The sequence below is a fragment of the Mchenga conophoros genome, linkage group LG6, assembly GCF_057382185.1.
Source record: "Mchenga conophoros isolate Kocher_MC1m ecotype Shallow Benthic linkage group LG6, M_conophoros_male_GT1.1, whole genome shotgun sequence".
Classification (NCBI taxonomy): domain Eukaryota; kingdom Metazoa; phylum Chordata; class Actinopteri; order Cichliformes; family Cichlidae; genus Mchenga; species Mchenga conophoros.
This window is the reverse complement of record NC_140531.1, coordinates 39,310,627-39,334,419: the sequence shown is the minus strand read 5'-3', so window position 1 is coordinate 39,334,419 and position 23,793 is coordinate 39,310,627. Positions and strand designations below refer to the sequence as shown.

The window sequence follows — 23,793 nt, the reverse complement described above, 5'->3', positions numbered from 1 at the left end:
ACGGACTTTCAACTCCCGCCACAGATTTTCTATGGGGTTGAGGTCTGGAGACTGGCTAGGCCACTCCAGGACTTTCAAATGCTTCTTACGGAGCCACTCCTTTGTTGCCCGGGCGGTGTGTTTTGGATCATTGTCATGTTGGAAGACCCAGCCTCGTTTCATCTTCAAAGTTCTCACTGATGGAAGGAGGTTTTGGCTCAAAATCTCACGATACATGGCCCCATTCATTCTGTCCTTAACACGGATCAGTCGTCCTGTCCCCTTGGCAGAAAAACAGCCCCATAGCATGATGTTTCCACCCCCATGCTTCACAGTAGGTATGGTGTTCTTGGGATGCAACTCAGTATTCTTCTTCCTCCAAACACAACGAGTTGAGTTTATACCAAAAAGTTCTACTTTGGTTTCATCTGACCACATGACATTCTCCCAATCCTCTGCTGTATCATCCATGTGCTCTCTGGCAAACTTCAGACGGGCCTGGACATGCACTGGCTTCAGCAGCGGAACACTTCTGGCACTGCGGGATTTGATTCCCTGCCGTTGTAGTGTGTTACTGATGGTGACCTTTGTTACTTTGGTCCCAGCTCTCTGCAGGTCATTCACCAGGTCCCCCCGTGTGGTTCTGGGATCTTTGCTCACCGTTCTCATGATCATTTTGACCCCGGGATGAGATCTTGCGTGGAGCCCCAGATCAAGGGAGATTATCAGTGGTCTTGTATGTCTCCCATTTTCTGATGATTGCTCCCACAGTTGATTTTTTCACACCAAGCTGCTTGCCTATTGTAGATTCACTCTTCCCAGTCTGGTGCAGGTCTACAATACTTTTCCTGGTGTCCTTCGAAAGCTCTTTGGTCTTGGCCATGGCGGAGTTTGGAGTCTGACTGTTTGAGGCTGTGGACAGGTGTCTTTTATACAGATGATGAGTTCAAACAGGTGCCATTCATACAGGTAACGAGTGGGGGACAGAAAAGCTTCTTACAGAAGACGTTACAGGTCTGTGAGAGCCAGAGATTTTCCTTGTTTGAGGTGACCAAATACTTATTTTCCACCCTAATTTACGAATAAATTCTTTACAAATCCTACCATGTGGATTCATGGATTTTTTTTTCACATTCTGTCTCTCACAGTTGAAGTGTACCTCTGGTGCAAATTACTGACCTCTGTCATCATTTTAGGTGGGGGAACTTGCACAATCGGTGGCTGACTAAATACTTTTTTGCCCCACTGTAAGGGATTTTTAGTCATTCTGCGCTCAAAATGGATTAATTGCATTAAAAATTTCTAATCGCATTAAATGTGATGACGGCTTTAAAGTTGACAGCCCTTGTTTGTTGGTTTGTTTTTATTTAGTTTTATTTTGCGAGCTGGTTATTAGATGCCAGTGTTGTGCCAAAAACTGATTGCCTGCCAAAAACTGATTTCCAATGTTTCCGTGTGTTTTTTATGTGTAATATCGTTACGTATGATGCTAAACAGACTTTGGTGAACAGGTATTACAAAGGGGTGATATATAAAATTAAAAAAATTACCTGTTTCTCAAGTATCTTTGTGACTGTGTTATTGTACTTACATTATAATCAATCAGCTCCCTTTTGTCCATTTAATTTATGTTTACACAACTATTTTTGCATTTGTTGCAATTTCAGCTGTCCTCTTGGCTAGATTACTCTTAAAAGATACATTTTTAAAGTCAAAAATATTTTTTTTAACTGCATAATTAAAGGATACATAAAAGTCACTGCCAAAAACTGATTGCGGCTTCTACCTTGTTACAGGAATGTTGTCAGTTGCTCAAGATTGCCCCTCTGTAGTAGAGATATGCAATGCCTCTCTTTTAACAGGTGTGGTCCCTAGGTTCTGTAAGCATGCTGTTGTTGAGCCGATATTAAAAAAGAGCAGTTTGGATCCAACTCAGTTTAAGAATTATAGGCCTATCTCAAACCTTCCATTATTATCGAAAATTCTGGAAAAAGTAGTTGCAGATCAATTTACCACTTTTTAAAAAAAAAAAAAAACACGAAATTTATGACAAATTTCAGTCAGGTTTCCATAAAAGTCACTCAACAGAAACCGCGTTACTTAAAGTCTCTAGTGAGCTGACTCTGGAACATCCTCGGTCATGGTTTTGTTGGACTTGACATCTGCCTTTGACACCATTGACCATACCATCCTGATTAACAGGCTCCGGGACATAGTCGGTGTGTCCGGTCTGGCTCTGGAGTGGTTTCGGTCGTACCTCTCCAACAGATCTTTTAGTGTTTTTGCAAATCGGTTTATGTCACATTCTAAGGATCTGACATGTGGGGTACCGCAGGGTTCAGTTCTGGGTCCTATTCTTTTTTCTTTTGTACATGTTACCTCTAGGACTTATATAGGCAGTTCCCTGAGGTGTGTTATCATTTCTATGCTGATTATATTCAGCTCTATTGCTCTTTTAAGCCAATGGAAGTCCATAAACTGTCCTCTTTAATTAAATGTTTAGCTTCCGTTGAACAGTGGCTTGGTGACAACTACTTACAGTTGAACTCTGAGAAGTCAGAAACATTAATTATTGCCCCCGACAACCAGATATCTCTAATCAAGCAGCATCTTGGTTCTCTTGGCTCATCTGTTCACCTGAGCCTCAGGTACCTTGGTGTGATCTTTGATTCTGCCATGTCCCTAGAACAACCCTCTCGCCAGTTGATTAGGAATTGCCTTTTTCAGCTAAGAAACACCTCCAAACTGCGAACTTTGCTGTCTAAATCTGAGTTAGAAATGGTTATTCATGCTTTTATTTCATCTCGCTTAGATTATTGTAACAGTCTTTTTCTTTGTTTGAGCAAAAGGAATCTTGACCGTCTCCAGTTAGTCCAGAATGCTACTGCAAGGCTTTTAACTAAGACATGAAAAAGAGAGCACATTACACCAGTGTTACGCTCATTACACTGGCTTCCAGTACATTTTAGAATTCATTTTAAAATCTTGGTACTGACTTTTAAAGCTTTGAATTGTAATGTATTTTATGTATTTCTGTTTTATATTACTGTGAAGCACTTTGTGGTTTTTATCCTGTGAAAAGTGCTATATAAATAAATTGATTTGATTTGAAGATGACGTGATATCATTCACGAGGGATACATTTGACATATGTTTCACATATTATAGACCAACAAGTTATTTATAGCAGTTTAAATACAAGCAGTCAGTTTTTGGCAAATACCGGAAATCAGTTTTTGGCAGACAATCACTTTTTGGCACAACACCTGTTCAGCCAGCCAGAGAACCCCCGGCCGCCCCGCTCCGATCGGTGCCCATGCAATCCCCAAAATGTGCTGGCATGATGTCGGGCAGCATGGGTGCGAGCAACTTTTTTTTGCCGATGCCCATGATGCGACCCACCACGACGCAGCGCTGGCCAATGTCCATATCAAAAACCGCTGCTGTCTGTACCACATGTTTCTTGTTAAGGTAAAAGGTAAACTGTTCTGCAGTAAATCAATCGACCACCAGATGAAGACAAACACTGTGACTTCCACAGATGAATCTAAATACTTTCTGATTTTGTGACTGTAAATTCATCTTAAATATTAATAACTTATTGTATACTTAAGTATACAGTATTTACACATTTACCCGTTTATCTTTATTATTTGCAAATGTTATAGCTGTTTTTGGCTCGAGTTGTAAACAGAACAAGCACTTCCTGCAGCACTCATCATTTTTGCCAACATTTTGAGGAGTTGTACAGACATGCTGCTTTGTGAAATACTTCTTTTGTTGTGCTTTAAGAATACTTCAGCACCAGCAAAGATTAATTTTACTGTTAATGTTTAACTTCAAATCCTGTTGTGATCAGTATTCGTGGTTTTCAGGGTTTTTATGGCCAAGAACGGTGTTAACGTATACAGAGCAACCTTGACTGAGACTCTCTGTTGTCACTGAGTCCAGATCAGTGCCCTTGTTGTTCAAATGTTAATAAAAAAAAAGTGTTCTTGCAACTGCACAGTGATAAACCTGAGATTACTGCCTCTTATCACATAATGTAAATAGCCTTTTAAATAAAGGCTAAAAATTAAATGGACCCCTTTTACTTTTAAACTAGTGTCAGGTTAAAGGTTGATTATAGTTCTAAAAGACAGCACACACATTATAAACACTCTCAAACTTCAGTTACAGTTTTTCTTTTAAATTTTACATTTAATTGTAATTATTTTTTTTATGTTGAGGCAGTCAGTTTTCATTGATTACGTTTCAAATTTAACCGCATACAGTCAAAGCATATTTTCAATACCAAATGCCCCCGGCCACTAGAGGGCCTGGACGAAACAAGACAAAAATGTAACTTTCAGTGTTTTCACACACTCAGCTCTTTATAGGACAGCTGTGGCTACAACCGTAGCTTGCCTCCACCAGTGTGTGAATGCGAGAGTGAATGAATAGTGGCATTGTAAAGCACTTTGGGTGCCTTGAAAAGCGCTATATAAATCCAATCCATTATTATTATTATTATAGAAACACAGATATAAGCATGTTGATACTGTATTAATGTTACTGTGTGAATGTGATTCCTATAAAACCACTTCCCAGGTATTTTATAGCTTAAAGAACTGGAGAAGTGAACTAGAGGAATGTTCCCAATGAAAAATCTAAAGGTCCTGCTGTACTCCACCATTACTTCCCACAATTAGAAAGACAACATCTGACTATATTGCTGGCAGTTCACCCCACTGGTACACAGAAATACCCTGCAGGTGTGTACGAGAAAAGAGCAGCATGAGAGCAGGAAGTGGTTTTTATAGTCAGTTTCCTGTAGCTTTGACAGGAAACTGACTCTTAACTGTCAACAGCTTGTAAACTCTCAGGTAGCTGATACCACATGGATACTTATGTTTATTTCTCACAGATATCAGTTTAGTGGTCTTACTAAAAAAGTAAGACTGGGTCCAGAGTCTTCCATACAATATTTTTCACGTATATTTGACAAAAAAGATGTTGTCCTTGGTGGTTTATTTCATTCAAGTTACCAAGAAAATGAATCTTATTAACTGTATAGGGACTGGTGATTTATTAGATTCATTAAATATCTTCATATTACACATCTTGCCTAATATTGTCTCACGATGGATTTCTACTACTTTGTAACATGCAAAACCACATTTCCCTTGCTCATAATGTGACAGACTGAATCTGACAAGTAGGCTTCCTTTGAGGTCAAGGTGGACAACCTAAAACACACATTTTATTATAACATCTGTGGACATTTCTTTGAGTTTCACACAAATTGAATGCAGATTTGTTTTATTTTTTTTGACAGAACAGGAAGAACGGATGACAGGAAGTATTAAATGAAAACACTGAACTTCTCTGTGTCATTTCATGAGGAAGCCAACAGCCCAGAGAGATGGGAGTAGTGCAGCAGCACAGCAACCACAGGCAGAGCAGCTAAGTCGCGTGTTGTTGATCAACGTTTTTGCAAGACAGGAAATGAGAAACAGACAGTTAGAGGAGATACAGACTACGCTGTCTTCCTTTTGCACACGCAGCAATCTCCAAAGCGGCGGTAAATTAGGAGGGAGACAGGTGAATTCTCTTGTGAAGGTTTTTGATGCGACCTTAAAAAACAGAGAGAATTTTAGTTACACCCTAAAAGTGTGAAATGGGCACTGAGGAGAAAGATCCAGAACCTGCAGCTCAGCCAGCATCAAAGGAGCAGGGATCACCTGAGAAGGAAAATGAGCCTCCACAAACATCTGAGACCAGCGACCCTCTCAACACATACAAGTGGCATACTGGCTCCAAGGGAACCCTCAATGAGCAGAAAGAAGAAGGAGAAGGAACGCCGGCATCCTCCACATCCACCATGGAAAAAATTCAGAAGGCCTCTAGCAACAAGTGGAGCAAGATGCAAAACTGGCGCAAGGCCTTGAGCGAGGACCCCGGAGAAAAGAATTCATCCAATGGGAAAAGCAGCGATGCAGCCAAGCCTGAAAAAGCCTCCGGAGGAACAAGAAAGAACCCCTTCAGGAGGGCTCTGTCCGAGCCTCCTGGGTCGCTGTTTGCAGCCCTCTCTACTGCCAATTCGGCTCACGCAGGTTCATCCTCTGCTGCAGCCACTTCTGCTGGCACAGAAGCCTCGGGGGCTGCCTCCAGTGACCCCTCACAGAAAGGGGGCGGAGGGGCACTTTTTAAAAAATATCTTCGGAGTGTGTCCCAGAAGCTCAAGAAGCCAAAGCTACAGCCCCGCAACAGCACGCCATCCCTTGCAGGTAAGACTACTACAACAAAAGTACAGCGTACACACAAAGCCCTGCGCATTAAGGTCATTACTCAATCCAAATATTATGTGAAATATCAGAAAATGTTTCCTATTTCCTATTTGCGATCACACGATTTGTGATTTCTTGTTAAGTAGGTAGGACCATTTAATAACACTCAGCAGTATGAGTGGTATGGGTGACCTCTGTCAAAAGTGCATCTGGAAATTTCATCTGCAATGATACTATTAAGACTATTTTAGCATCTGGCTCAGTATTAAACACATGTAGAAATAATTAAAGAGAGAAGCTGAGAATTTAAATAGGCTTACATTATGTTAAAATACATTATAAATATAAATCTTTTATAAATCACAAGTAAAAGAGTGGATCTCAGAAATGTTACAGGTTATGAAAGTGATGAAAGAGTTAAATACAGCCAAACACCAGTGAATGACTTTGACACTTCCAAAAATATCTTAAACATCAGCAAACAATTTAAACAAAATGTTGTAAAGATATTTGAGCCATTACCCAGTAAGCTAAACGATAGTGTGATCTCGGATAATGTGACAAATCTGATGTCTATTGATGGCTATTTAAAGTCCCCTAACCTCAAGAAAGCTCTTTTAGAAGATTTGTAGATGCAACATTTACATCCTCAAATAAACAGTAAAAAATGATCAGTACAAAGACAAAAGGAAAGTCTGTAACTGTTGGAATATTTTCTAAACAAACAGTAAGTATAGGCCGAGATTAAAACATTAGTAGTAGCAGCAGTAGTGGTAGTAGTAGTAAATCTGTGAGGCAAGTGTGGAGTCATTGGACAAGCTTAAAATCTAAGCCCTGCGCCCTTCAAGTCTATGTTTAAGGGCTCTCTCCTTGTAGGTAACAGATTTCTCTCCTTCTAAAAAGCAGAACCCAGACAATCGTCATTATCTCATTTCAGACATGAATCATTGCGAGACCAAAACCGCCAAAACAGCAGAGAAATGACCCAGAAATTCAAAGTAACTGAAGAACTGCAAACCAGCACCCACACTTAACTAGATTCACTAACCAACTTCCCCAGTGCTGAGAAACAAATGCATACTAAGAGGTACATGGCTAAAAATGTACAGCAACATAATGTGTTGTTGTGACACAGACGTTTCTGTGCCCCTTATATGAAAATGGTAGGCAAATCCAACCAGAAGCCTACCTGCTGTTCAAATACAAAATATGAACTCTAGTCAGATTTGCACGCACTCCTGTACTTGTGCAGAAACTAAAAAGGAGTGCCCTCAGACAGCTAATACAAATGATGTCTGAACATTTGTCTAATGACATCAGAAACCTCAATCCACCTCAGGACAGATTCAAATAGTTGTACCTATACAGAAGTTCTCTAGACGTCTTTCATCTCAGCTGACAGGAAGTGAGAGAAACATCTGCAACACACACAGACAGATCATGCAGGTGTGAGCCAAATGAGGCATGGCTGCATGAAGAAGATACCATATTTTATTATTAAAAAGAACAAGAAGAAAATATAATTGCTTTAAAAACAAGCATTACTTTCCTGCCACCTTCTGCTCTCCTGGGCTTTTATGCATGTTTTAGTGATGCAATATTATCTTTATGTTCTGCTGGCGTTTCAAGAACAGCATATACTTGATAGTAAGATAATGTAAGCATTAAGACGACATAAAAGCACAATGGATGTTGACATCGAGTAAAAAAAAAAAAAGACACAAAAAACCTAACGACAGCCCACAGGATGTGCGCAGGCCTTCATGGCGTGTAATAAAAAAGAGAGACCAATAGCGTCAGTGGCCAAGGCAACACCTCAAATGGGAGTGGCCAATCGCTGTGTGAGATAAGTGTCATTACCAAAAATCAAAAACAAACCAGCCCGGCAGCATACGCCTCCAGTTAAACAGTATCTGTACATCATAAACAATTTACTGTCAGTTCTTCAAAGTGAGAGAAATCAGCACATATTTAGCACGTGATTACATGTGTATACTGACCTTACATGATTGATCAGTATCAAAATGTGTTTGTCTGTGCAACGTTTACTTGAATTGCAGGTTTGAATGAGGTTGTGCCGACACCAGCCGGACCCTGCGAACTCTCAAGACTGCAATGGGTCCCGCCTCAGGAGGTCCCCTTATGGGACATCAGCAACTGTTGCCTGGAAGATGGGCAGATTCTCATTTCCCCAGAGGAAGAGGTACCCACAGATAACAGCATGTTATTTACACTGATTTCAAATCATGTTGTCATAACCACGGAGAGTAAAAAATGCCCGTTTTTGTGTGTCCGTCTTAGCCAACAATGTGGACTCGAAACCGTGTCAGCAGCTGCTTGTCCAACCTCAGCATGCAGAACCTTGTAGACATTGACACAGGTCCGTATACACATGCAAAGCAAACAAAATGATGTGCAGATTAAAATGCAATGAAGAAAAATCATCAAACACCCCCCAGCTTAACTGTTACTGACATCAGCGATGACTATTGCACTATTTCCGCAGAAGACACAGAGGAAATAGCTAAATGTTTGTTCGTGGCAATGTCTGTAAGATCGCTTCCTCTGTGTTTTTTTTCCCTCTGGGGAAGATAGCATCAAGACAGGGTTTTAGCAGTCCAATGAAAACTCGCAGAAAGACAGAGCGAGATGATATAGTCGGTATCTTCCATCCATGCAGTTTATATATTTTGCTTAGAAGAGGTTCAGACACTGCACTGTGGAGGTGTTCGATCCTGCACCGACTGGCTGGGTGACTCAATCGGCTCTTTTGAAGACGACAGAAAGGAAATGATAAAGACACAGAGACTGAAGTAACAGGGCTTTTGCACACACCTCTGGACTAAATGATAGGATTTAAACGCTGGATTGTTTGTGGTGGGAATTTGGGTAAGCAGCGAAAAGAAAATCGGACACCTGTGTTATCTTGTAATTAAACACATCAATATCGCTGAGTATAAATAAGCAAAAGAGGATATCATGATCTCCAGTTAGAGATATCAATTTTCTGACTAAAAGGTTAAAATGTTCACACAAAACAGGAAAAATCAAAATGGGAACATTTACGTTTGTTCTATGTAAAGCTGCAGTACACTATGTGTTATTTAGTGACATATGTGCAATTAGTTAACTTTACTGAGATAGGTCTAGCTATCGGATTACAGCTTTAAACCACATCCTGAAATGGCTCATCTGAACCCATCTGGAAATATTAAAACTTTTTGCTTGATGTTTTTGAGAGTCTTCAGTAGAAGTTATTTGTGTTAGATGAGTGAAAAAACACTCATCTAACTGCTTGAAAATTAGTCATAAGATGGTGTGCATAACTACTTATTTTACTGCTTTGTTTTCATATCAGCAAAAAATCACAGGTTATTTAACCCCAGGTGCTCTCATATGACCTGGAAGTCACTTACCGTAATGGAACTTAGCCAATTTTAATTGTATTAATATTCGTGCTATTCCTGCTTCACCAGCACACAATATCTGCTCTAAAGTTAGCCTGGCAACCATTTGATTTGACGCCTGGAAACAACTGACTCACAAAAAGGAAGAAATACGTAGAAGTACTGACCACAAACTCTAAATGGAAACAATGAGTACTGCCTATAATTTCATTTAGTTAAGCCAACTTGTCCTGCCAACACTAATGAAAAACTGACAGAGAATTCCATTTTCATCCCAATCCCTAGAATGCAGCCCCGACCATGGGGGCCAGCTTGGTCCTCGACCAAAGGCTCAAGATGGCGGTGTGAGGGTGAGTGCAGTATGCGCCAGAGACAATCTTTGCGCTAGTTTTCCTTTTCCTGTTGATACAACACATAATTGCCCAAATGCACTGTGTTTGCATTCTTCACCCGTAGGGACTGATCAAGCGACGTCTTGAGAACAAAGCCAAGAGGAATAGCAACACCCAGCTAAACCAACAGGGACTTAACAAAGGACGCAGGTAAAGTGCACTGCTGTGTTTCTCAAAGCAGATATACTGCACTCCATATCCACCTTTGGTCTAAAGTAACTTCTCTCATTGTCTTTCATAATTTAAGGCCAAACTCTTATCTTCAAAAAACCCTGCCTATAATTCATCTATCGTGTTCTTAATCACTTCTTCAACAATAGACTAACCGATCAGTTTCATAGTAAACCTCACTAAAGGTCCAAGAAGCTTGCAAAGAAAGCAACTGGACGTCTTTAAGTTTTGGAAACTTAAGAGTTCAGCATGACCTGGTTGACCTGGTTGAGAGAGAACCTACACACACATAAAACCTCACTAAAGAATAATTCAAACATGTTGCAAATAAAACTTTGCAAGATGTTCTTTTTAAAAACAACCACAGTGTTAATGTAATGTGTCGATGGTAAAACAACCTGCAGGTAGTGAAAGTGTACATTGTGAGTACCTTTGACAAATCTCCATCTCGTTTTTTTGACTGAATTCTTCCACTGTGTTTAATTTTAAGGCTCTATGAATCCCGAGAGTCTGTGTCAATTCCAGTCAGTCCAGTGGGGACACTAGATCTGAGTGCAGACACCAGCACCGTCATCAGACCGGTCCACAGCTCCATTCTGGGGGAGAAGTACTGCTTTGAGGTAGACTTTAAAGGGCACTCCCATAGATTCATTAACGAGTACCGTAAAGTATTCCAGTACCACTAACTGTTAGTTTCAATGTGCTATAGGTGATAAACTCTGAGAACACCCACTGCTTCGGCTGCTCCTCGGCTGCTGAACGTGACCGCTGGATTGAAGATCTGAGACGAGCTGCACAGCCCAACAAGGTGAGCTTTCAGCCGCCGGTCCCACCGGTCACGCAATATTCAAATTGTGTTGTGCTACTAATAACATTCATTATATTCACAGGACAACATCGAGCGCACAGAGAACTCGCTGAGTCTGTGGGTTAATGAAGCCAAGGATCTGCCACCCAAAAAGCGTTATTACTGTGAGGTACACCTGGATGGCACCTTGTTCGCCCGCACGACCAGCAGAGCTGTTGGCAAGCTCCCAAACCGTTCCAGCCTGGCAGCAGATGGCTCCGCTGGATCTTCGGGAGGCCTGGGGGCCAGTGGAGGTGCGACTGGAGGGTGCCAACTGTTCTGGGGAGAATTCTTTGAGCTCGACAACCTGCCTTGTATCTCCCAAATCAGCCTGCACCTCTTCCGGGAAGAAGACCCCAAGAAAAAGCGGCATTCCCGAGACGACTCCAGTCTACACCCTCTGGGAAGCGTGACCATACCTCTAGCTGACATTCGAGGGAGGACCTATCAGGAGAAGTGGTACCCCATCACTCCATATAAGGCGTCAGGCTCAGCAGGGAACAAAGAAGCTCTGGGGCCGCAGGCTTCACTTCGCATAAAGGCCCGTTTCCAGAACTTGCAAGTTCTGCCAATGGAGAAATATAAAGAGTTTGCCGAGTATGTGACTGTGGATTACGTAGAAATGTGCAGAAACTTGGAGCCACTTCTGAATGTGAAGGAGAAGGAAGAGCTGGCAGGAGCTCTGGTCCACGTACTCCAGAGCATCGGCAAGGCCAAGGTAAAGAATGAGATTAAATTAAAAAAAATTTTAATGCAATTTATGAATCAAACGTTATTTTTTCACAATATGTATCAAAAATACAACCAGAAGCATATTCAGAAGTAAGTTTTTATTCCTTAGGAATTCCTCATTGATTTGGGCAACGATGAGGTGGAGCGTCTTGGAGAAAAAGAAGCAATGATCTTCAGAGAGAACACACTGGCCACTAAAGCTATAGATGAATATATGAAGCTGGTTGGTCAGAAGTACCTCATCGACACACTAGGTAGGGCAGATCAGTCGTAAAGGTGGCTGCTTGTATTCAATCGTACTGGGTTTTCCTGAACTCTATGCTTTCTTTTCAATGCAGGAGAATTTATCAACCGTCTATATGCATCGACTGAGAACTGTGAAGTTGACCCTCGTAAATGTCCTGCGGCTGAACTGTCAAGCAACCAGAAGCACTTGAGGGAAACCTGTGAGGAGGTGGTGCAGAAGATCATTGAGCTCCATGGGTGAGAGAAATCAGCTTAACATACAATAAATGATTTGGGCATCTCTCACATTCAGAGATCTCATACTTGACATGCTTCTTTCCACTAGGCCTTTTCCTGAAGAGTTAAACAGGATCTTCTCCAGCTGGGTGGAGGTGTGTGAAGACCAGGGCAAACCGGAGATTGGCCATCGGCTCATCTCTGCTTCCCTCTTCCTTCGTTTCTTGTGTCCTGCTATCCTCAGTCCTTCCCTTTTTGGTCTGACGCAACCGTACCCGGAGCCAAACACCCTGCGTACCCTTACGCTGACAGCCAAAGTCATCCAGAATCTGGCCAACTTCACCTTGTCAGTAGTTTATGTCACGTTTGTGCATTTGTTCCTGAGCAGATTGTTTGCTTTTGTTTGTTTGTTTGTTTTGGCACACTGAAAGACATAATCTGGGAATATGGATAAAGATATTTTTTTGTTGCACATGTACAATAACAATAAAGGGCCTGAAATAAATACCTAAAGTAAATTAAATTTGTTGTTCTTACTTAGGTTCGGGGAAAAGGAGGAGTACATGCTCTTCATGAATGAATTCCTGGAGCAGCACTGGGATGGAATGAGAGGCTTCCTACAAACGGTGTCGAGTGGAGACACTGAGATTGCAATGACATCCTTTGATGGCTATGTGGATTTGCCTCTGCGTTTGGCTGTGCTCCATGGACTGCTGGTGGACATCATCTACCAGAAGGACCAGGTAGGCAGGCAAACATTAGTCCAGTTTGGTAGTTAGTTTTAAAGGAATTGTGTGACTTTTGTATTGCATGGCTCCACTAGCTAGCTTAACCACAGTGGAAGACAATTTATAAGCAGTTATCAGGGGGATACTTATAATTATAGAGTTTATATGAAGATTTCATTTCATTTATTTATTTATTTATAAAGCACATTTAATAACAACAGGGAGTTGACCAAAGTGCTGTACAAAATAACAATTAAACAATGACATTAACAACAACAACAGGTAAGAAAATTAAAAGAAAATTAGATAAGATAAGATAAGATAAGATAAGATAGAACTTTATTAATCCCTCGGGTGGGTTCCTCTGGGAAATTCGACTTCCAAAAAGCAAAGCAACGACCGAAGTTACAGTTACAGAATTGTTATATATATATATATATATATATATATATATATATATATATATATATATACACACACACACACACACACACACACACACACACACACATATATAAATACAGAGACAAATATAAATAAAATATACAAAGGGGATAAATAGAATAAATAGGAATAAAAAATAAAAATACAAGTGAATTGCACATTTCAAGTATTGAGTCTATTGCACTGTTGACTATTTACAAAAAGTATTGCACAAGGTATTGTACAGTGAGGTGAAGAGGCACTACAGCTTAGTTGTTCCCCCCTCCTTTGTCCTCCTGTTTCCCCTCCCTCTCCCCTCCAGAGAGGAGTTAAACAGTTTGATGGCGTGTGGGACAAAGGAGTTTTTTAGGATAAAAGAATTGGTAACTCTCATACAGTTTCGAAAGCCAGAGTAAAAAAATATGTTTTAAGATGCGATTTAAAAAGAGTAACAGTTGGGGCCTTTCTAATGTGGAGAGGTAGATCATTCCACATTTTCGGTGCCAAAACCGCAAATGCCTGATCTCCTCTATGAACCATCCTAGACTTATGTAAGGTAAGGAGCAGGTGATCACTTGATCGAAGGGCTCTAGAGGGCGTATAAAGCTGCAAAAGGTCAGACAAATAGTCCGGTGCCTGGCCATTTAGCACTTTATAAGTCAAAAGTAAGATTTTGAATTTAATTCTAAAACGAACTGGAAGCCAATGAAGGGAAGCAAGCACCGGAGTAATATGTTCTTCACACGAGTCAAAAGGAGAGCTGCAGCATTCTGTACAAGCTGGACTGACTGACACCCACATATAGATCACTTCAGTTATACATGGTGTACTCACGCACTAATTCTACCCTTTAAGATTGTGTTGACAAGATGGAGGCTGTACAGGACAAAAAGCTTTTGCTGTGGCCCCCAAGTGGACTATGGGGGTACTGCAGATAAAGTCACAAGAATGACATAAATAGCTGGATATTATTAGAAGATATAATTTTTTATTTTTCTGACACCCCCCCCCCCCCATTTTTTTAATCTGTCAGGTGACCTAAGTAAAACTATTGATAGTGAACTACAGACACAGAAGGAAATAATCTTATTCTTGTGATCAGAGCTCTGATTAAAGATAGGGTTTGATTTTTGTTATCTAGTTACACAGATTTAAGAGATTCACTGCTACCCCTTTATCCCATATAAAGATTTGTAAACAGAATCCTAATTCTAACACTGGTAGGTTAAGGGATTAAAAGGCCTTGTAGAAAAAATGTGGTGTGTGTGGTGTGTATCGCTGTGTTGTGTGGTCATAGATGTAGTTTTTCTCTCAAGTTTACCAGAAGCAATTATGTATCCATTCACTATATAAATATACTTATTTCATGCTTTGTGTATAAGTGAAGGTTAACATGCTACTTGTTTCTCCCTCAGCAAACAGTTGACAAGCTGCACCCTCTGCCTTCAATTCTGAACCAAATAACAGAGTCACTAGGCCCTGAAGCACCTCGGATAGATATTAACAGGTATGTTGATTTGTGTGATTTGTCCATCATATTAGTTCTGTTGCATGTTACTAAAACAGTGGTATTCCTGTAGCCAAACAGGACACATCAAGCCAGCGTATATTCCACCTAAGGACTTGAGCAAGTACAGCCCTCTCCAGTCGTCTCTCCAGCATATTCCTCAGGAATCCAAAAGCACACGTGACAACAGGTCAGTTTCAAAGGGGCACAGTGGAGGTCAGACGCAGCTCCTCCCAATGTCAGTGTGGAGGAAGGACTCTCTCAAGCTATTCAATTACAAATTCAGTTTGGGTCAGATAGATTTGATTTTTTTATTCCATTTAGGGTCCTTTGTCTGTGCATTTTAAACATTGTATAATGTGTTCATTGGCATTTAAATAATTAACACTGATCCGTTTATTCACCGTGGATGTCAGGAGTCAAAGGAGGAAACCGATCGCCAGAACTCAGAGTGCCCCACACAGACGTCCGGCACAAGTAAAACGTGAGATGAAGAGGCAAACGAGCTCCGAGGCTCTGCCGACATCTGACCAGGAACAGGAGGCGGAGCCCAACCAACCACTTATCTCACCACCAAATACTGTGAGTATAAACAGGAACTGTGAACTGCCTGTAATAGCAACTGAGCTGCGCAGCTCATGTTCTCGTGTTTATGCAAAAAGGACTTCAGCTTTTCACAGAGGAGGCTATAGTTCATACTCTAAAGCCTTTAAACAATAAACAGCCTTGGCCATTTTTAATGACCAAGCATGACTAGATTTTTTACAGAAATAATATGAATCTGTTTTTGTTTATCACATCTCTACTGTATCTTTTGTCTGTGAAAGAAATGTTGTAATATAATTACAACATTAAATGTTTAAAGACACAAATTACAAAACATAATTACATTTATCTTCTTAAGTCTTGCAAAACAACTTTACTTTATTGTAATAAAAGTAGAAAAAAATTAATAAAGTTACATCTGAGTCAGTTTATATATTACAGTTTGCATACGTCATATATCAGTGTAACAGCAAAATACAGATAAATTTGTGACTCTGTAATATTCTAATCAACAACAAAGTACGGTTGTTATCACAGTCAGGCTGGTTTTTTTTTTTTATCTGTTGTTACTTCCTTTCTTTTGCTCAAGTTAAATCTGGATCAGATTGTTTCTAGATTTGTAATATTTGAATATTTTATGCAGAAACACTCAAAATATTCAGATTAATGGAATTCCTGAGAGCCGTACATTATTGCAGTACATTGCATTGATTGGAAGTGGACAAACACTTATACTTGCCACACTTATCGGCCAGGTCCAAGTTTTATGAGTAGTGGATAAAAAAAATCATCATAGGAAACATTTTTATGTCTAGGAATATCACAACAGCATACATAAACACAGATCAGGGGTCTTAAGTAGCACCTCTGAGTCACGCTTCTGTAAGTGCACACATATTTTTTCAAGTTTCACTGAGAGGAATAACGCAGGGAGTTTCTGCTCATGTTTTCCCAGAGCGTCTCTGTCAAGCGTGCACCTGCACCGGTTCCCTGGATTAAACCCGGGGACCCCAACCCACCAGGCAGCCACACCCGGCAACCGAGCGAGATCAAGACTGAGAATGAGCAATTCAGCTTACTGGATAAGGTATGGCAAGCCTCCTACATATTATAGTGACAGTGTAAAGTGTTTGCTTTCAATGCTACAGTTTATATGATGTCTACGTGTAATGACAGCATGCTCAGGAGCTGTCAGAGCTTCGCCTGGGCATAGAGCAGGTGACGGAGCGCGAGCTGGACATGGCTAAGCGCCTGGAGGACTTCATCATCCAAAGTCAGGACCAGAATGCAATACTGCAGGAAGAGGTCAACGAGCTCAGGAATGTGCTGGCTATGCGTGAGGAGCAGCTTGCCAGCGCCACCTTCAGGTTAGTCTGTGCATTAACGTGTGTGTGTGTGTTCCATTTGAAAGTAAACACAAGGTGTGACTAAAGAAATTGAAAAAATCTTTATCCAGTTTAAATTTGGAGGATCTCATACTTAAAACCAGAAGGTCGTGCATCTCTGGACAGTGTTGAGAGCACCTACTATTTTAGATCTCTCAGTGACAGTCATGTTCGATCAGCTTGCACTCGTGCAGTGGGATCTCCCTCCATGTGTCGAAATCTTCTGACCTCTGAATCCTCTTTCTCACACTACACAAAAAGCTGCACACTTGTAAATCACGCTCATGCACCGCTTCAGCTGCTCCAGAGCACTGGCACCAAGGCATCATCCTGTCTTCCCTAAAGTACTGCACCTAAATTCTATAGCTACCTAAAATTTGATCCCACAATGAACCGATCAGTGTTGAGCACACACATTTGGTCTCTAGAAAGGTCAAGATCTGAGGTGACCACACGCAGAAGAAACAGCCAAATTGAAATCAGGAAAGAGTTTTTAGATTTGAGTTTTTTATCGACCAGTTCTCAGAATGTTTTGATCACACCTCATATATTCTGTTTTTAAAGCATGCATTTTGTTTGTGCTTTATCCTGTTCAATCTGCAACCTCAGTGTTTCTCTCTTAACAGCATGTCTTCTTATCTGTGTGTTTTGCAGGCTGGGTGTGATTGAAGAGGAAAGGGAGGAAGATGAGAGGAAGCTGAGTGTTGCCATTGCAGCAGCCGAGAGAGTGAATGTGCTGGTAAGTGAGATGAAGAAAGTCCACTGTCAAAGAACAGTGCTTGTAAATAGTTCACTTCAAGATCCACATTTTATTCTCCTGAACCCCACAGAGCAGTGTGCGCTGGTGCTCCCTGGTGGGCTATGATGGTACTGCAGGTCACCTGCATTTGTTATTCCTCATTTATCTGCCTTGATTTGATCTAGAGCACAGGTGTCGAACTCCAGGCCTCGAGGGCCGGTGTCCTGCAGGTTTTAGATGTGTCCTTGATCCAAGACAGCTGATTTAAATGGCTAAATGACCTCCTCAACATGTCTTGAAGTTCTCCAGAAGCCTGTTAATGAACTAATCATTTGATTCAGGTGTGTTGACCCTGGGTGAGATCTAAAACCTGCAGGACACGGGCCCTCGAGGCCTGGAGTTTGACACCCCTGATCTAGAGAGTATCCGGTATTTTGTCAGTCATCATGAAGGAAGTCCTTATTCTTAGCCTAATGAGTTGATCAGAGATGAGGTTTAAGGGTCCAGTGGGATGCAAAAGATTTTCGCATTTTAAATTGAGATAGAAAAATAGAACCAAACCACTGATTTTTAAAATTTTCAGAAATCAAAAACTTTCTGGTAAAAGAATTTATGTCCATAGAGAGAACGCTAACATAAAACAGTTCACTTAAATTATTAAGTAGTAACATTTAGTACTTTTTTATATAATTATAAATTTAATGGTTTTATTTTCTGTTCTGTTCTGACCTAGTTAGACTATTCTAACATGTGCAGCTACCGCAGGCTTTGGAATTTAGCCTAGGAATACCTACTTTTTTACGCTCTATATGAAATTTAATTTAATTTATGAGCAATATAACTGCATGATATTTATAAATGACACTTTGAGTCATGCTACCAGTAGAGGTGGTCACCTCTCTTTGCAAGCCCATTCAGTGGAGGAGTGAAGACAGCCAGAACTGGCTCAGAGCATCTCAGTCCAGCCCTAGGGGGTCCTTAAATTAAAACGTAGCAAACTAAAAGGCAGAAATATATTCATTAGTCTCTTAAAAACTGTGATGGAATCTGCTATTTAATAACAGAGGGTGCAGGTTATGTTTACTATGCAGGCAAACACAGTCTGCCTCAAATAGTAGAAGCTACCTGTATTACCTTAATCATCAGCAGTCACTGAATTCTCTGAGATTTGTGATTGTTTCATAAACAACAGTGTATTTTATGCCTGATTAAATTAAACCCTCAAAATATTTAACAGAATGCCGGTGACTTTACTTTAGGGGGAGGCCAAAACCTTATACAGGAAAAAGCCCGGATCACTGCTGATAGATAAACATCCTCTGCATATTTCAAACACTGCCTCTATTGTTATCAGTAGGCTAAAAGATTACAGTTTCATATGCTGTAGACCCATAAAAACTGAATATTTAAAAAGCAGTTAAATGCAACTATGCTGATTAAGTTTTATAAGAAATGATCTGAGAGTGGTTTAAGTGTATTTGATGCCCTTTAAACAAGCTAATTTGTATTTCTTAACCAAATATGTTCCCTTTAAGGTACTGGATATTTAAAGTTTAGCGACAGTGGTTGATTTCAGCATATTAACAGCTGTTTTTAATGTGCTCACACAGGAGGAGCAGTTTGCAGGTCTGCTAAGTGACCTTCAACAGCTCAGCGAGGCGTACAAGAGCAGCCAAAACAACACACAGCATCCTGAACCCTGAGAAAAAGGGTTACGCTTTGGGCTTCATAGTTTTTATACACATACACACACACACAGCCTGATGCCACAATCATGAATTCCTGGTTAGATATAAGTTTATTTTATAAAGATACCCATAATGAACTCCAGTTAAGGTGAATATGAAGGCTGAAGGATTTGTTCGCATTTCCTCTTTCACTGTATCTCTGCTTGTAAACCCTTTTTTTTAAATAAAAAAAGCTGCTGCCTAATGTTTTTCTATTTAAGGAGTCTATTTTGCATTTGTCATGGTAAGTGGTCTATTTTGTGTCTATTTTAATCAAGAATAATCACTGTAACTTGATTATGATTATGGATTTGCAGGGACAGGTAACCCCAAAATCTATAGTTTTTCTTGCCTGTAGTCATAGACTGTATATAAAAAAAAGGAGAGCCACTATGATGTTACCCATTGGTTAGTGAAGAGTGTTTTCTCTGTCACCATCTCAGTGTATTAAAACTGTATGGGAAAAATCCACCACAAAGCCAAACAATCAAACAGAAAAGTAATACAATTCTAACAGAAAATAAAAATTAAAAAAGAAAAAAACAAATGAAGAAAAACACTTTAAAATAGGTTTGTAAAAATTTTAATGTGCAAGAACCTCCTGCCCCCAGAAAGCTGCATTAGTCAACTTTGCTGTCAGATAGAATGACAAAATGTAGCCTGGTAAAGACTACAGTATACATATTGAATTTAGCAGTGGGTGGTAGTGTAGAGCAAGTGACAAGGAAAGGACAGCATCAGCAGACGGGTCAAATTTCTTTTAAGTGTACTATATTTCCTTGCATGTCCATTCTACCATTTTAAAACAACCCCGGTTGTCAAAATCTCACTTGTTTTATATAGAATTTTACACACATCTCAATGTCATTATTCTCTACCTTAGAAATAGGTTAGACCAAACAAGATAATCGAAACAAATAAACAGGAATAAAATTATTCATCCAATTGACAGACTCGTTTACACAGCTAAATGATTTGAAAAGTAAAACACTGCATATAGTACAACTCAAACGTTACTTTAAAGAAAATAAACAATACTATCAAAAGGAAAAAACCCTTCATTTGGTTGTGCCCAGTGAATCAATCACTGACCTCATGACCTTATATAAACAGGAAGTGCTGGGTTGGCCCCTCCCACACACCTGCTTTGGATATATGACCAGAACAAAGGGACAGACAAAGGTAAGTATAGCCAAAGCAACATAAGCAAACATAATTTACCAGAAATTTACCTGTCAACAGAAGAAGAGTCAAATCACCTGATGGTTAAGTAGTATTTGCTTTAAAAGAATATGCGTGCATGTAATATAATGCTACCACAAACAAACCCGGGATAGTATTTAGAGTAAAGTTACACCAGCAATATCTAAAATAAAGCGTTACGGCCAACTGTGAAATAACATGGGATAAATTATCAAGATGTTTAAGGAACAAGAGGTAAATAAGTTCTACCACTTTTGGATTTTTGGCTTCACAACCCCCCTTCATGGTTCATGCACGTCGAAGTTCAGTTTGCTCTTCGTGGCATTTCATTCCAATGACACAAAATGCCATCATGTGATGGCGTTGCTGGATCCACTGTCCACCCAGTGTGTGATGACCCTCCTACAGGATTGCCCCCGCCCAAGGGAAATACACCGCTCTCAAGGGCACTGCTTCTGAGGTGCTACTCCCTCTCTGATGAAGAGCAGGCTGAGAAACTCCTCTCTCTCGCGCCTGGGTGATGGTACCGCTCTTGGAGAGCATGCTGTCCTTGCTAGGAACAAATGACGGAGGATTCCTCTTCACCTACCTCTTCCTCTGCCAGCTCCAGTGCGACCTGGCCTTGCCAACTCCCTGCTGCTGGCTGCGAAGGATTACCACTTGCGACTATGGAGCGCCTGGGCATTGTGCAGTGCCTGGGCTTCCCCGTTACAAATGGTGGCCAAATCTGACGGTGGGAGGCGGCCTTATGAGAATTTTCGCCGTCTTAATAACGTCACAGCAAACAATCGCTATCCCATTCCCCACATCCAGGATTTTTCCGTCCATCTTCACGGGACCTTGATTTTTTTTGTAAGATTGATTTAGTACATGGGTATCACCAGGTTCCCATGCGTGCTGAGGATGTCCCCAAAGCCGCCATAATTACTCCGTTTGGCCTTTTTGAGTTTTTGCGCTTGCCTTTCAGCCTGAAAGATGCCACCCAAACGTTTGATGGTCTTGGTCTTGCGCGGGCTGTGTTTCGTTTTTGTATATCTAGATGATATCCCGGCGGCCAGCAGTTCGAAGAGACAGCACACGTCCCATCTGCGTCAGGTTTTTCAGCGCTTGGCTGCATGTGGCCTAATCATTAACCCGTCTAAATGCCAGTTTGGGTTGCCAATTCTAGACTTCCTGGGACACTGTATTTCCGCTGAGAGTGCGGTTCCATTGCCAAAGAAATTTGGGCTGTTCAAGACTTTCCGCTTCCGACATCTATTAAAGCACTGCAGGAATTTTGGGGGATGGGAAATTTTTACAACCATTTTCTCCACAGAGTGGCACACCTGCTGCAGCCGCTATATGGCGCATTGAAGAGTAAAAAGGCTAATGTCTACAAGTGCAAAAAATAGGATGGTTGGTCACCCTACCCCTATGGCCACCCCTATGAAAAAAAATCTGGATGCGCCCCTGCTGCCCGACAGTTTTAAAATTAAAGTGACTGAAGGTGACTAAATAACTGCAAGTGACTAAAAGTGAATAAAGTGTCAGCAGTGTAAGAAGAGTGTAGTTTATGGGTGCGGGAAATGTTCTTATCGGCTGGAGTTAAAAAGCAGAGTGGTTTTGGGGACAAAGGTGGCTCTCCTCCTCTCAGTCCTGCAGGAAATGCAGCGGAGGCGTCGTCCAGAGGGGAGCCATTGAAATGTGGGGTGAAGAATGTGAGTGGGGTTGTTGATGATTTTGGCTGCCTGTCTGAAAACCTGTGCCAGAGTTCTGACAGGCAGGCCAATGATTTTAGAGCACACTGATGCAGTGTGCTGCAGTCTGTTCCTGTTCTGGAGGCTGAGGGAGTGGAAACAGCAGGTGATGGACAAGGTCATGATGCTTTCCAGGAAGGCATAGTAGAAAGTCATGATGGGTGTGCTGACTCCAAAGGAGTTGAGTTTCCTAAGAAGGTATAGCTGTTGGTGGCACCTCCTGAGAATCTCCTCTGTGTTGGCAGAGAATTTCAGGAGGTTGTCAAAGATGCTTCCCAGGTATTTGTACTCCTCAACTACCTCCACTGGCTTCCCATGGATGGTGGTGGTGACTGAAGCAGCCAGATCCCTGTGCCTACTGGAGAAGGTCACCACCATCTCTTTGGTTTTGCTCACGTTCAATTCAAGTTTAGAGCTGTCACACCACTGTACAAACTCCTGCAGAGCGGGCCCGTGGTGTCGTGAGGGGCCTGACAGCAGTGACAGGAGAACTGTGTCGTCAGCATATTTCACCAGGTGACAGTTGGGCTGTGTGGATCTGCAGTCATCGGTGTAGAGGATGAAGAGCAGGGGGGAGAGCTCACAGCCCTGGGGGGAGCCAGTGCAGGTGGAACAGAGACCAGAAAGAGACTTGTTGACCTGAACTTTCTGAGTCCTGTTGGTCAAAAAGTCCAAAATCCACAGGATTAGCTGATCATCCAGGTGAAATCAGGTGGAAAGTTTAGTGGCCAGGATATGAGGCTGCAGAGTGTTGAACGCTGATGAGAAATCTGCAAACCGAAGTCTGGCAGAGGAGTCAGGGAGCTCCAGATGTTTGTGGATGGAGTCCAAGATGAAGATTTTGGCATCATTGACACCTCTGCATGCACGGTAAGCAAACTGGAGTGGGTCCATCAGGGGGTCAATTGCTCTTACGATGTGCTGTTTTATGATCTTCTCCATGGCCTTCATCATCAGGGAGGTGAGGGCCACAGGACGGAGATCATTCAGAGACTTTGGGTTGTTTCTTTTGGGGATGGGGATGACTGTGGAGTGTTTCCACAGCTGGGGGACGGTGTGACTGTCAATTGAGTGTTGAAATAGAATCCAGAACACACTTCCTAGTTGCCCTGCACAGTGCCTCAGAACTCGACTGCTAATGTTGTCAGGGCCGGGTGAGCTCTTCTCCCTGGTCCTCCTGAGGGCTCTCACCACATCTTCAGTCCTGAAGGTGAGTGCAGAGCTGCCAGGTTTGAGTGAGGATCTGAACTCTTTAAGCTGGGTCGTGTTGTCCGTCTCAAACCTGGTGTAGAACGCGTTGAGGTCGTCAGGGAGGGAGGAGGGGTTGCTGCCCTCCACCTGGATGGTAACCTGGTATACCACTGGCCACGTCGGTGGTCCGACGCACTTTGTGGCCGATGGGACTGGCCTGAAGTGCCTCTGCGCACCTTACACGCTGACAGTGGCCCATTCATTCGTTTTCATTACTGACACTAGATTGCCCAATCAAACCTCTTAAAAGCCCCTCAAGTGTTGTGAGGGGTCTCTCCCCTCCCTTCGC

General features: G+C 41.5%; 1 protein-coding gene across 2 annotated transcripts; it reads left to right on the top strand.

Moving 5' to 3' along the window:
* The first annotated feature begins 5,320 nt into the window (after nt 1-5,320).
* On the top strand, nt 5,321-19,529 carry rasal3 (RAS protein activator like 3). Of its 2 annotated transcripts, XM_085277990.1 has the most exons (19): nt 5,321-6,248; nt 8,309-8,451; nt 8,550-8,628; nt 9,941-10,005; nt 10,112-10,197; nt 10,709-10,838; nt 10,928-11,026; nt 11,109-11,783; nt 11,907-12,051; nt 12,136-12,280; nt 12,369-12,605; nt 12,801-13,002; nt 14,826-14,917; nt 14,991-15,107; nt 15,334-15,499; nt 16,419-16,550; nt 16,640-16,830; nt 17,503-17,587; nt 19,198-19,529. In XM_085277990.1, the coding sequence occupies exons 1-19, from the start codon at nt 5,639-5,641 to the stop codon at nt 19,288-19,290; spliced, it is 3,492 nt and encodes a 1,163-aa protein (XP_085134116.1). In that variant the 5' UTR covers nt 5,321-5,638; the 3' UTR covers nt 19,291-19,529. The 2 variants fall into 2 exon arrangements, with proteins under 2 accessions (XP_085134116.1, XP_085134117.1); XM_085277991.1 differs by lacking the exons at nt 5,321-6,248; nt 8,309-8,451; nt 8,550-8,628 and adding an exon at nt 8,675-9,137.
* Nucleotides 19,530-23,793: the final 4,264 nt, after the last annotated feature.

What these genes read in the sequence shown, in the direction of transcription:
- rasal3 (XM_085277990.1), top strand. Translation starts at nt 5,639, where the DNA reads ATGGGCACTGAGGAGAAAGATCCAGAACCTGCAGCTCAGCCAGCATCA. An exon ending in AAGATCATTGAGCTCCATGG is followed by an intron (nt 12,281 to 12,368) that starts GTGAGAGAAATC and finishes TCTTTCCACTAG; the next exon opens with GCCTTTTCCTGAAGAGTTAA. An exon ending in TCATCTACCAGAAGGACCAG is followed by an intron (nt 13,003 to 14,825) that starts GTAGGCAGGCAA and finishes TTTCTCCCTCAG; the next exon opens with CAAACAGTTGACAAGCTGCA.